At 38.6% G+C, this 13,226-nt stretch overlaps 2 protein-coding genes and 1 long non-coding RNA gene across 3 annotated transcripts in view; 2 read left to right on the top strand and 1 right to left on the bottom strand.

The window, feature by feature from the left end:
- LOC117323870 overlaps nt 1–2,072 on the top strand; it is a 69,832-nt gene extending 67,760 nt beyond the window's left edge. The window contains exons 27-29 of the mRNA XM_033879374.1: nt 413–490; nt 1,295–1,441; nt 1,788–2,072. Of these exons, the coding sequence (XP_033735265.1) occupies nt 413–490; nt 1,295–1,441; nt 1,788–2,051 (489 nt within the window). The 3' untranslated portion in view covers nt 2,052–2,072. The remainder of the gene's footprint in view (nt 1–412; nt 491–1,294; nt 1,442–1,787) is intronic.
- Nucleotides 1,987–13,226, top strand: part of LOC117323872 (probable serine/threonine-protein kinase pats1) — a 36,864-nt gene continuing 25,624 nt past the window's right edge. The window contains exons 1-10 of the mRNA XM_033879376.1: nt 1,987–2,506; nt 3,245–3,383; nt 3,756–3,950; nt 5,650–5,815; nt 6,265–6,332; nt 7,018–7,118; nt 8,979–9,125; nt 9,375–9,464; nt 10,415–10,521; nt 13,058–13,142. Of these exons, the coding sequence (XP_033735267.1) occupies nt 2,102–2,506; nt 3,245–3,383; nt 3,756–3,950; nt 5,650–5,815; nt 6,265–6,332; nt 7,018–7,118; nt 8,979–9,125; nt 9,375–9,464; nt 10,415–10,521; nt 13,058–13,142 (1,503 nt within the window). The 5' untranslated portion in view covers nt 1,987–2,101. The remainder of the gene's footprint in view (nt 2,507–3,244; nt 3,384–3,755; nt 3,951–5,649; nt 5,816–6,264; nt 6,333–7,017; nt 7,119–8,978; nt 9,126–9,374; nt 9,465–10,414; nt 10,522–13,057; nt 13,143–13,226) is intronic.
- LOC117323883 lies at nt 9,603–10,216 on the bottom strand. Its single transcript, XR_004531847.1, has 2 exons — nt 10,167–10,216; nt 9,603–10,026 (listed from the first exon to the last, which is right to left on the bottom strand). It is a non-coding gene; the product is annotated as an uncharacterized LOC117323883 (long non-coding RNA).

The raw sequence follows: 13,226 nt of genomic DNA, 5'->3' as shown, positions 1-13,226 counted from the left end.
GTATTCACAATGTATTTGACAGTTGGACATGTATTCACAATGTATTTGACAGTTGGACATGTATTCACAATGTATTTGACAGTTGGACATGTACTTGTAATGCATTTGACAGTGGGACATGAACTTACAATGCATTAGACAGCGGGACATGAACTTACAATGCATTTGACAGTGGGACATGAACTTACAATGCATTTGACCGCGGGACATGTATTCACAATGTATTTGACAGTTGGACATGTACTTACAATGCATTTGACCACGGGACATGTATTCACAATGTATTTGACAGTTGGACATGTATTCACAATGTATTTGACAGCGGGACATGTATTCACAATGTATTTGACAGTTGGACATGTATTCACAATGTTTTTGACAGTTGGACATGTATTTACAATGTATTTGACAGTTGGACTTGCCTCCAGTTTATGACAAGCTGTTTCCACAGTTACCCTCCACTGGAGTAAATGACCACAAGGCTGAACTGGTAAGTTAGATTTAAGCGTTGAGTTGTTTTCAGTTTCCATATCACTAAATGTAATATTTATGCAAAAACATAATGCTTGTGTTTTAGATATTTTTTCTTGAAATTGATTGAAATAAGAAATTGTACTAAAACACTGTTTATGTTATCCATTGTAATTTTGTGATGAAGTGAACACCATAAAATAAAGGTTTGTGTTAATATAAAGTTTAATTATTAGGGCTCATATCAGATGATTATAGTCATTCTGTACTCATAGTGTCATTCATCATGATGTGTCTTTCCACTGTCTGTCTATTTTTTTTGTAGTGATCTTAATGTCTGTTCATGTTGAATTGTCTGTCTGTGTACTGTCTGTCTGTTTACTGTCTGTCTGTTCATTTGTCTGTGCACTGTCTGGCTGTTCATTTGCCTGTGTACTGTCTGTCTGTTTACTGTCTGTGTACTGTCTGTCTGTTCATTTGTCTGTTTACTGTCTGTCCATTCATTTGTCTGTGTACTGTCTGTCTGTTCATTTGTCTGTGTACTTTCTGTGTACTGTCTGTCTGTTCATTTGTCTGTGTACTTTCTGTGTACTGTTTGTCTGTTCATTTGTCTGTTCAATTGTCTCTGTGTACTGTCTGTCTATTCATCTGTCTCTATACTGTCTGTCTGTTTATCTGTCTGTTTATTTGTCTGTCAATATGTACTATCAAAACTACATTGTATTATTACTAATTTTAGTGCTTACTTATTGCCTATGTTGATGCATTTTGTCCTATTTTGATAATTTTGTTTGTGTAGCAAGATAGCTTTTCTTGATTCCAGATTGGACAAGGTGTACATGAAATAATGCTGCTGTACGTGATGAAGAAGCTGGCATCATTTGGGGAAGACTTCGGCAGAGACAAAATCCTCGGAATCACCACTACCAAGGTCGGCCAATGTCACCCATACAACAACTCTGGTGCAACGGTAAGCTCCAAACAGGGTGTATGATAATAACAACTTGTCCTTCAGAGCAATTTATTACCTACTGAGATTTGAAGAGTTTGATGAAACAAACTTAAGTTAGATTTGAAGAGTATAGTAGAACTTCGCTGAGTTTAACCCTGGTAGACTTATTCATTTAATTTATTTTGCATCCTTTGTGTCTATAGGACTACTAATGGATATGTATTATAGTAGGTGTCACACTGAAATGTCCGACTTTGTAGCAGGAAACAATAACCAAGTCACAGTATACTGACAATTACTCCACATATCTGATATATGTACATATCCACAAGTTGTTTACAGAGTGATGATCTTTGTGTTTCAGCAACTTCGGACCTTAGCGAAAGACAACCTCACAAGATTTGGCCTCGATATCATGCTTCGCAAAAAGCGACCAAATTATGTGTGTCTGTGTCACGCAGCCTGTCGGTCTCCTGCAGGTACCAGTGGCAACCTGACAGAAATACCGACGTTGATTTTCAGTGGTAACCCCAATCTGGTGACATGTCTGAAACTTCCTGGTAACCGCCTTACTACCATCCCAGCTGAAACCTTCCTCAACCTGCCTCATCTCCTAAATTGGACCTGAGTATCAACTTTATTGATGTTCTCCCAGACTCTATAGGGCATTGTAAAGACATGCTCTTCCTCAATCTGGAGACTAACAACCTTACAGATCTGCCAGCCAGCCTCGTTAACTGTACACACATCTACCAGATACATATCAGCAACAACAGGATGCAGGTGTTGCCCCCGGTACTCATACAGATGAAGGGAATACGACGTCTGCTTGGCTGCAACTTGATGTTGACAGATCTTCCAGAAAATATTGGAGACATGTCAAACTTGACGTTTTTGTTGTTAAAGGGAAACTGTTTAACAAAACTCCCGAAGAGCTTTGCTAACTTGCAGCAGCTGAAGTCCTTGTCCGTGACAGGTGTGAGGTGGATACAGAATAAAGCCAAGTACTTCCTCTCAAGGTCTCATTTTGTCAGGTTCCTCATTGAAAGAGGCATCGACAGATGGTTAGGTGCTCAACCAGAGGTATAGTTGTTTGATATCTTTACATGGTCTGTTTATAACAATGATTTGTGGTTGTGTTAGTGGAGAATTCCAACTTTTGTACAAATATTAGATATTATTACTTGACTATCAATGTCATATCTTTGAGGCCTGTTACCCATTTGATTATCCCAATATATTACCAGATGAACCTGTTAATCAAAGAAAGAGTACTAGTAATAGGGATTTTTCATTGTCTATAGCACAATCAAACTAAAACAGCTGTTTCTGCCCTGATTTATTTTTCAGTTAACTATTAGAAAACTTATTGTTATCATACTGATTTTCTGTGATCTCTTACATTTAGCTTATCTTGGGCATCTAAGCAAACTCGGTATTTCATAGGATTACTGTATAATCTAAACTTCATCTGCCATTGCAAAAGCAATATATACATTACAGAATCAAAAGTAAAGGTATGTAATACAATGTAATAGGGTTTTAAGGTCATCTGACTTATAGTCATCATGGTTCATCCATTGTGGTATGTTGTGATGTTGTAGTAAGGTAATTTCACTGTGATGGATATCACTGGATATCAAGGTTTAATGTGGAAGAAGGGTGATATCAGTAGTGGACATCACTGGATATCACAATGTGATGTTATAGAAGGAGGATATCAGTAATGGATATCACTGGATATCAATGTGTGGTGTTGTAGAATGGGTATATCAATAGTGGATATCACTGGATATTTATATGTGATGATTTTTGTTTTAGAAACTTTCTGAAGATAAGCTGTACCAGCTGTTTGATCTGGATGGCAGTGGAACACTAGACACAATGGAGATTGCCAAGTTTAATGCATTCCTGTTTACAGTCTTCCCAAGATTTGGAAGCAACCAACAACACCTTCCTGGTATGTGTATTATATCTACCTCTATATGGTAATAACACCTGAATCGTATTGTGGATGATTATGCCTATATATTTCAGGTGATAACACCTATTATAGACGATGACACCTTTGTATTTAGGATGATAACACCTCTGTATATCAGGTGATAACACCTCTGTATTATAGATGATAACACCTTTGTATTATGGATGATAACACCTCTGTATATCAGGTGATAACACCTCTGTATTATAGATGATAACACCTCTGTATTATAGATGATAACACCTTTGTATTATGGATGATAACACCTCTGTATATCAGGTGATACTGCCTCTGTATTGAAGATGATAATGCTTCTGTTTTGAAGATGATTATGCCTCTGTATTTCAGACGATAACAGTCCTAGTTGGTTTCCTGAAGAGATCCTTGCTCTGAGGAACCTTAGGGTGCTGGACCTGTCATACCAAGGGATTGTTCATGTACCTCCAGAAATCAGAAAAATGGAAAACCTGAACACTCTAACTTTGAGTCACAATCCACACCTGCTGTCCATTGCAGGGGAGGCTAGCCAGTGTCCACTTACCAGTAAGTAGACTGGACAGTGTCCATTTACCAATTAGTAGACTGGAAAGTGTCCACTTAAAAGTAAGTAGACTGGACAGTGTCCACTTACCAGTAAGTAGGCTGGACAGTCTCAATTTAAAATAAGTAGAATGGACAATGTCCACTTACCAGTAAGTAGACTGGAGAGTGTCCACTTACAAATAAGTAGACTGGACGGTGTCCACTTACCACTAAGTAGACTGGAGAGTGTCCATTCACCAATAAGTAGACTAGGCAGTGTCCACTTACCAGTAAGTAGGCTGGACAGTCTCAATTTAAAATAAGTAGAATGGACAATGTCCACTTACCAGTAAGTAGACTGGACAGTGTCCACTTTAAAGTATGTAGACTGGAGAGTGTCCACTTACAAATAAGTAGACTGGACGGTGTCCACTTACCACTAAGTAGACTGGAGAGTGTCCATTCACCAATTAGTAGACTAGGCAGTGTCCACTTACCAGTAAGTAGACTGGACAGTGTCCATTTACCAGTAAGTAGACTGGACAGTGTCCACTTAAAAGTAAGTAGACTGGATAGTGTCCATTTACCAGTAAGTAGACTGGACAGTGTCCATTTACAAATAAGTAGACTGGATAGTGTCCACTTGCAAGTATGTAGACTGGACAATGTCCACTTACCAGTAGAATGTCCACTTACCAGTTGGTAGACTGGACAGTGTCCATTTACAAATAAGTAGACTGGACAGTGTCCACTTACCAGTTGGTAGACTGGACAGTGTCCATTTACCAGTAAGTAGACTAGACAGTGTCCATTTACCAATAAGAAGACTGAACAGTGTCCACTTGCAAGTATGTAGACTGGACAGTGTCCACTTACCAGTTGGTAGACTGGACAGTGTCCATTTACAAATAAGTAGACTGGACAGTGTCCACTTACCAGTTGGTAGACTGGACAGTGTCCATTTACCAGTAAGTAGACTAGACAGTGTCCATTTACCAATAAGAAGACTGGACAGTGTCCACTTAAAAGTAAGTAGACTGGACAGTGTCCATTTACCAATAAGAAGACTGGACAGTGTCCATTTACCAATAAGAAGACTGGACAGTGTCCATTTACCAATAAGAAGACTGGACAGTGTCCATTTACCAGTAAGTAGACTGGACAGTGTCCATTTACCAGTAATTAGGCTGGACAGTGTCCATTTACCAGGAAGTAGACTGTGGACAGTGTCCATTTACCAATAAGAAGACTGGACGGTGTCCATTTACCAGTAAGCAGATTGGTCAGTGTCTACAATGTTGACTATTCATGTCAGTTGTGTCCCAAGGTAGTTAACTGACAAGTAGCAGGCTGTTTTTAGACTATAATGTCTCTACTCGTGTCAAGGGTCCTAGTTTTTTTTTTGGCTTTGTACAAGATGATGATTTTTTTTTATTTTATGAGCATAAAATAGAAATTAAATTCAAAAGCCACTGTGACAAATCTTTTCTAAAAAACCTTAGTCCCTAGATCTCCATCAGGCTAACGTAACATGAGAGTAATATTTGTTGTGTCCGGGGTATCTGAGTAAAGGTTTCAACATTAGCACCAGCTACTTGCTATAATGTGTATTACATTGAGTTTATCATTAGATGGATATCTGGGACTCCAGACAACAGATATTGTGTATTTTCAATGATGCTGCCACACAATTGTTAAAGTCATTGTTCGATACATGTAGAATTGGGCCTTGACGAATGTCCGTTACTGAAAACTCCACCCAAGGAGATCCGAGACAGAGGCTTTAAGACAACCTATGCTTATCTGAACCGACTAATGACAGGCTCTGTGGACTGTAAAAGGACAAAGCTCATGTTGGTCGGGTTAGGAGGTGCTGGCAAAACAAGGTAAGATCTACAATAGTACCAGTATAATAACGTACATGTCTTGGGTATCCCATTAACATAATTGTTGTCCTCTATAAATAGACGGGATTTTCATCACTGTTTTACTCCATACAAGGTTTCCACTCACCTTACAGCAACTTTTGCACATTTGCTTGATGGTTTCCCTGTTTGACTTGGGGATATCAGAAATCTTTCTCATATTCCTTATTTATGATGTCTCTTCGAATGACATTGATTCAGCGTCAGTTGATGTTCCAATACAATCTTGTCGCGGATGTAACTTTTGAACAGCTATCTCATGAAGTTTCAAACATATATACACCATATCAGTTAAGTAAGGGGAGTAGCGGAGATATATGTTTTTGTTTTTAAAAACAAATCCCTTGTTAAAATTGATAATTAAACAAGCATCAGAGTATTGCAAAACATATGTATTTTAACAATTACAGTTTAGTGAGGACTCTGATGTCCACTGACGAGGAGTCCCACTTAACAGGAGCAGACGCCATAACAGATGGTAAGTGTATCAATAATCATAGGACATGTAGTTATATATAACTGCTTTACTGACTATGGGCCAGTTTCTTCAATACATCTTATAATTCCTTAACTTGAAAATTTTCGAAAGGAAATCATCACAGAATTTAAGGAAAGTTTCATTAAATAATGTAATGCTTTCCTAACCACACATTTTGAATTAAGGAGTCTCAATACATTGATGAACATTGATGAAACCCAGACCAGGCAAGAACATCACTACTTGAGAATTGACATATAATATTTTCCGAAGTTTTTCATTAGGAAACCTGATCATGGTTTCAAAAGTTGTCAATAGCTAAATATTTTATTGGGCAAGAGTAATTTTTTGTAGACAAGTGTTATTTATTTTGTGACAATACCTTTCAATAGGTACGACATTTGCAGACCTGTTGTCCTTGACAGTGACTTTTAACCTACTTAAGAAAACTTTTCCCTTGGCCCCTGTATGTTCACTGTACAAGATAGGGCTTTCATATTTGACATATATGTTCCTTGTAACAAGGCCTTTGGTGCTACATTTGCATACATGCTGACCTTGACCATAACCTTTGACCCACTTTAAAAAAAAATGGCTTGATCTTGTCTTATGACCAACAAATATTTGAACAAAATCATTTTTCATTGAAGCTGAGCTGAATATCATCTCCTTCATGTTTTGTCAGGTATTGACATTTGTACCTGGGATGTAGAAAAAGATGGAGACACAATATCATACAGTGTGTGGGATTTTGCTGGCCAGACCATCTACTACAACACTCATCAGGTAATGGATGCCATGGTTAAATAAAGGGAACATTTCAATAGGTACAAACAGCACTCATCAGGTAATGGATACCATGGTTAAATAAAGGGAACATTTCAATAGGTACAAACAGCACCCATCAGGTAATATTTCAATAGGTACAAACAGCACTCATCAGGTAATGGATGCCATGGTTAATTAAAGGGAACATTTCAATAGGTACAAACAGCTCTCATCAGGTAATGGATGCCATGGTTAATTAAAGGGAACATTTCAATAGGTACAAACAGCACTCATCAGGTAATGGATACCATGGTTAAATAAAGGGAACATTTCAATAGGTACAAACAGCACTCATCAGGTAATGGATGCCATGGTTAAATAAAGGAAACATTTCAATAGGTACAAACAGCACTCATCAGGTAATGGATACCATGGTTAAGTAAAGGGAGCATTTCAATAGGTACAAACAGCACTCATCAGGTAATGGATGCCATGGTTAAATAAAGGGAACATTTCAATAGGTACAAACAGCACTCATCAGGTAATGGATACCATGGTTAAATAAAGGGAACATTTCAATAGGTACAAACAGCACTCATCAGGTAATGGATACCATGGTTAAATAAAGGAAACATTTCAATAGGTACAAACAGCACTCATCAGGTAATGGATACCATGGTTAAGTAAAGGGAGCATTTCAATAGGTACAAACAGCACTCATCAGGTAATGGATGCCATGGTTAAATAAAGGGAACATTTCAATAGGTACAAACAGCACTCATCAGGTAATGGATACCATGGTTAAATAAAGGGAACATTTCAATAGGTACAAACAGCACTCATCAGGTAATGGATACCATGGTTAAATAAAGGAAACATTTCAATAGGTACAAACAGCACTCATCAGGTAATGGATACCATGGTTAAATAAAGGGAACATTTCAATAGGTACAAACAGCACTCATCAGGTAATGGATACCATGGTTAAATAAAGGGAGCATTTCAATAGGTACAAACAACACTCATCAGGTAATGGATGCCATGGTTAATTAAAGGGAACATTTCAATAGGTACAAACAGCACTCATCAGGTAATGGATGCCATGGTTAAATAAAGGGAACATTTCAATAGGTACAAACAGCACTCATCAGGTAATGGATACCATGGTTAAATAAAGGAAACATTTCAATAGGTACAAACAGCACTCATCAGGTAATGGATACCATGGTTAAATAAAGGGAACATTTCAATAGGTACAAACAGCACTCATCAGGTAATGGATACCATGGTTAAATAAAGGGAGCATTTCAATAGGTACAAACAACACTCATCAGGTAATGGATGCCATGGTTAATTAAAGGGAACATTTCAATAGGTACAAACAGCACTCATCAGGTAATGGATGCCATGGTTAAATAAAGGGAACATTTCAATAGGTACAAACAGCACTCATCAGGTAATGGATACCATGGTTAAGTAAAGGGAGCATTTCAATAGGTACAAACAGCACTCATCAGGTAATATTTCAATAGGTACAAACAGCACTCATCAGGTAATGGATGCCATGGTTAAATAAAGGGAACATTTCAATAGGTACAACCAGCACTCATAATGGATGCCATGGTTAAATAAAGGGAACATCCTAGATATTTTACAGGTATGTTCCTTGTAAACAAGAACTTTTCATTTGTACTACATTTGCAGACATGTTCTCTTTGGGAATAGAGATGAGGTTTGATTTCAGATATCATATCCCTTACAGAAAAATGATAAGCCTCCTGCATATAGTTGCGGCAATGATGCAGCTGATGATTGCGGCCATTTGCAGTAAATTTGCGGTAATATCCTGCAGGAAGTGTATGTTTCTTTATGTTGCAGTTTTTCCTGTCTGACCGTGCAGTGTACCTCTTGCTGTGGAACACAAGGCTTGGACATGAGCATGCTGGTCTGAAATTCTGGCTCAACTCTATCACAGTACATGCTCCAAAAGCCCCTATCTTTGTAGTGGGCACCCACAGTGACCAGGTGAGGTTTTAGGTAGCCATAGCAACCAGGTGATCATCACAGTACATGCCCCTATCATTGAATTGAATAGCAAACCTGTTATTTTGCTTATACATGTACTGGCCAACTGTTGTTATTCCCTTGATAACATTAGATCAAAGTAAAAGGTTAAAGGTCACACATGACCATTTTGATAGGTATGAGAATGTCTGAGTTTATGAGAATGTCTGCTTAGTTTATCATCAATAAATATCAGATGTTGTTTTGTAGATGACTAAGATGGATTTACCTGTTGATGACATGCAGCTTAAATACCACCAAATTGCTGGCTTCCACTTTGTCAGCTCCAAGACTGGGGATGTAAGTATTCCAACAGTAGATCTGTAAACTGATCAACCAAGACTGGGGATGTAAGTATTCCAACAGTAGATCTGTAAACTGATCAACCAAGGCCATGATCACTGTCATTATAGAGGAAAAAATAACAACAAACCACAATTAAAACTATAATTATCTTTTATAGGTTAATAATTGTATTGTTTGTGACATATTTTGGTCACGGCTGTTTCCTCAAGTCCGGCTGCTCGCAAGTTTTGGTCAGCCGTCGCATCATGAAGAACAAGTTCAAGGACACCAATTAAAGTTAAAGTTCACAACTTCAGCATCACAATGATGAAGTTCAAGCACACCAGTTCAAAATCATCAGTTCAAGTTTACAAGTACTACTTTGCAAGTTTAAGTTCAAGAGGTACTCTGGGAAAGTGATTTCCTAAAATATTTGTCCCTGGGAACAGCGATCAAAAAGGAGACAAGTAGTCCCAGCATCTTGTTGTAGTTGTGTGATTTGCAAACACCACCTCTTTCCTTCTTTTTGCCGTGCTCTAGGATGTGTGAGAAGCACCCCCCTTGTGTAATAACAAATCTGAAAATGCAAAGAAACTAGGTGCAGCATGCATTTCCAAAAATAATAACTTTGGTGAGGAGGGTGGGTAAATGACTTTTCCACCATCCTATTTTGTCAATCATTATTGAAACTAATCGATCACTATACATTTCCCTTACCTTCTTTGTAAAGCATGTTCTCAGAAAGGAAGTTGCACAGCCAACACGCATGTACGAGTCAACAAGTTTCCTTATCCAAAGGGAGACAACTTTTATAGCCTCCAATCATTCACCATCTTGAGATGTCACAGTGTCTAATTGTGACTTTATCTGATAAAGTGTTTGTAAAAAATTGAAATATTAACACTCTGATGTTTGAAATTCTTTGTTTTTATTGTCAAAGGTTTTCTTCTATTATTTGATTACAGGGCATCCAGAACCTTAGGGAATCTTTATTTAAATCAACATTACAACAGGAATACATGGGAGAAAAGATTCCCCAAGCCTGGCTACATTTTGAATCCCTTATATCTAAGTAAGTCCTGTAGCTTCAGTAACACATCTATCATCTCTGTGACGATTCTATTAATTGTGGTGACATTAAATAATCTCTATTATTTTAATGATATTATAGTTATATTTCACAACATAACATGAATAAAATATATATTAAATTATGAAGTAGCAACAAAGTTTTTGTTAGCTCACCTGGACCGAAGGTCCGGTGAGCTTATGTCATAGCGCAGCGTCCGTCGTCCGTCCGTCGTCCGTCCGTCCGTCCGTCCGTCCGTCCGTCGTCCGTCCGTCCGTCGTCCGTCAACATTTGCTTCAAATCGCTACTAGTCAAAAAGTTCTAACTGGATTTTGACCAAATTTGGCCAGAAACATCCTTGGCAGAAGGGGAACAGATTTTGCATAAATGGTGACTCTGACCCCCGAGGGGCCAAAGGGGCGGGGCCCAATAGGGGAAATAGAGGTAATTCCTTTAAATCGCTACTAGTCATAAAGTTATGAATGGATTTGAACCCAATTTGGTCTGAAACATCCTTGGGGGAAGGGGAACAGATTTTGCATAAATGGTGACTCTGACCCCCGAGGGGCCAAAGGGGCGGGGCCCAATAGGGGAAATAGAGGTAATTCCTTTAAATCGCTACTAGTCATAAAGTTATGAATGGATTTGAACCCAATTTGGTCTGAAACATCCTTGGGGGAAAGGGAACAGATTTTGCATAAATGGTGACTCTGACCCCCGAGGGGCCAAAGGGGCGGGGCCCAATAGGGGAAATAGAGGTAATTCCTTTAAATCGCTACTAGTCATAAAGTTATGAATGGATTTGAACCCAATTTGGTCTGAAACATCCTTGGGGGAAGGGGAACAGATTTTGCATAAATGGTGACTCTGACCCCCGAGGGGCCAAAGGGGCGGGGCCCAATAGGGGAAATAGAGGTAATTCCTCTGAATCGCTACTAGTCATAAAGTTATGAATGGATTTGAACCAAATTTAGTCAGAAATGTCCTTGGGGGAAGGGGAACAGATTTTGCATAAATGGTGACCTACCCTCGAGGGGCCAAAGGAGCGGGGCCCAATAGGGGAAATAGAGGTAATTCCTTTAAATCGCTACTAGTCATAAAGTTATGAATGGATTTGAACCCAATTTGGTCAGAAACATCCTTCGGGGAAGGGGAACAGATTTTGCATAAATGGTGGCTCTGACCCCCGAGGGGCCAAAGGGGCGGGGCCCAATATGGGAAATGGAGGTAATTCATTTAAATCGCTACTCGTCATAAAGTTATGAATGGATTTGAACCCAATTTGGTCTGAAACATCCTTGGGGGTAGGGGAACAGATTTTGCATAAATGGTGACTCTGACCCCCGAGGGGCCAAAGGGGCTGGGCCCAATAGGGGAAATAGAGGTAATTCCTTTAAATCGCTACTAGTCATAAAGTTATGAATGGATTTGAACCCAATTTGGTCAGAAACATCCTTCGGGGAAGGGGAACAGATTTTGCATAAATGGTGACTCTGACCCCAAAGGGGCCAAAGGGGCGGGGCCCAATAGGGGAAATAGAGGTAATTCCTTTAAATCGCTACTAGTCATAAAGTTATGAATGGATTTAACCCAATTTGGTCAGAAACATCCTTGGCAGAAGGGGAACAGATTTTGCATAAATGGTGGCTCTGACCCCAAAGGGGCCAAAGGGGCGGGGCCCAATACAGGAAATAGAGGTAATTCCTTTGAATCGCTACTAGTCATAAAGTTATGAATGGATTTGAACCCAATTTGGTCAGAAACATCCTTGGGGGGAGGGGAACAGATTTTGCATAAATGGTGACTCTGACCCCCGAGGGGCCCAATATGGGAAATAGAAGTAATTCCTTTAAATCACTACTAGTTATTAAGTTATGAATGGATTTGAACCCAATTTGGTCAGAAGCATCCTTGGAGGAAGGGGAACAGATTTTGCATAAATGGTGACTCTGACCCCAAAGGGGCCAAAGGGGCGGGGCCCAATAGGGGAAATAGAGGTAATTCCTTTAAATTGCTACTAGTAATAAAGTGATGAATGCATGTTCTAAAAACAATTCTTGAGGACTTTCAGACCTTAGATAGTCTGGACTTCATTAATCTTTATAGCAGTTCCGATTCCCACACTATAACCATATATAGCATTGTTTGAGATTTACAAATAAAACAAATTGAATATGAACATTATTTTGACATTTGGTCTAATTCAACCAGGTGAGCGATACAGGCCCCATGGGCCTCTTGTTCATGTGAAAATTGTAAATAAAGAAGAAAAAACATAGTTCCACAACCAACTTACAAGCAACTTTCGCCATTTTCATGTTGTTGTTTTTTTAAGGTTATATACAATTTTATTTGCCTAGACATTTATACACCATACAATGGACTGTCTGGAGATAGGCAGTAAATATAAATATCTTAAAAAAATCTCGCTTCTATAAAGTCCGGATAAAAAGTCCGGTTTCCTTTATTTCATGTTAAGTTTTTGGTCATCAAATTTTGTTATTTTTTGTCGATATAATATGTATATATATGTACACAGAGGGAGAACAAAGAAGATTCATGTGATGAAATATGAGCATGTGGAGGGAATAGCTGCTGATGCCAGCATTGTTGATCCTTCAGAGGTATGTTGTCTTTTGTACCAATGAATTTATATTTGATAATTGTTGGTTTCAGTGGATGTGCATACAGGATTTAATTGTGTTAAT

This window comes from Pecten maximus, chromosome 3 (genome assembly GCF_902652985.1).
Source record: "Pecten maximus chromosome 3, xPecMax1.1, whole genome shotgun sequence".
NCBI lineage: Eukaryota > Metazoa > Mollusca > Bivalvia > Pectinida > Pectinidae > Pecten > Pecten maximus.
Note: the sequence above shows the minus strand (reverse complement) of the source record. Positions and strands in the feature narration are given on the sequence as shown.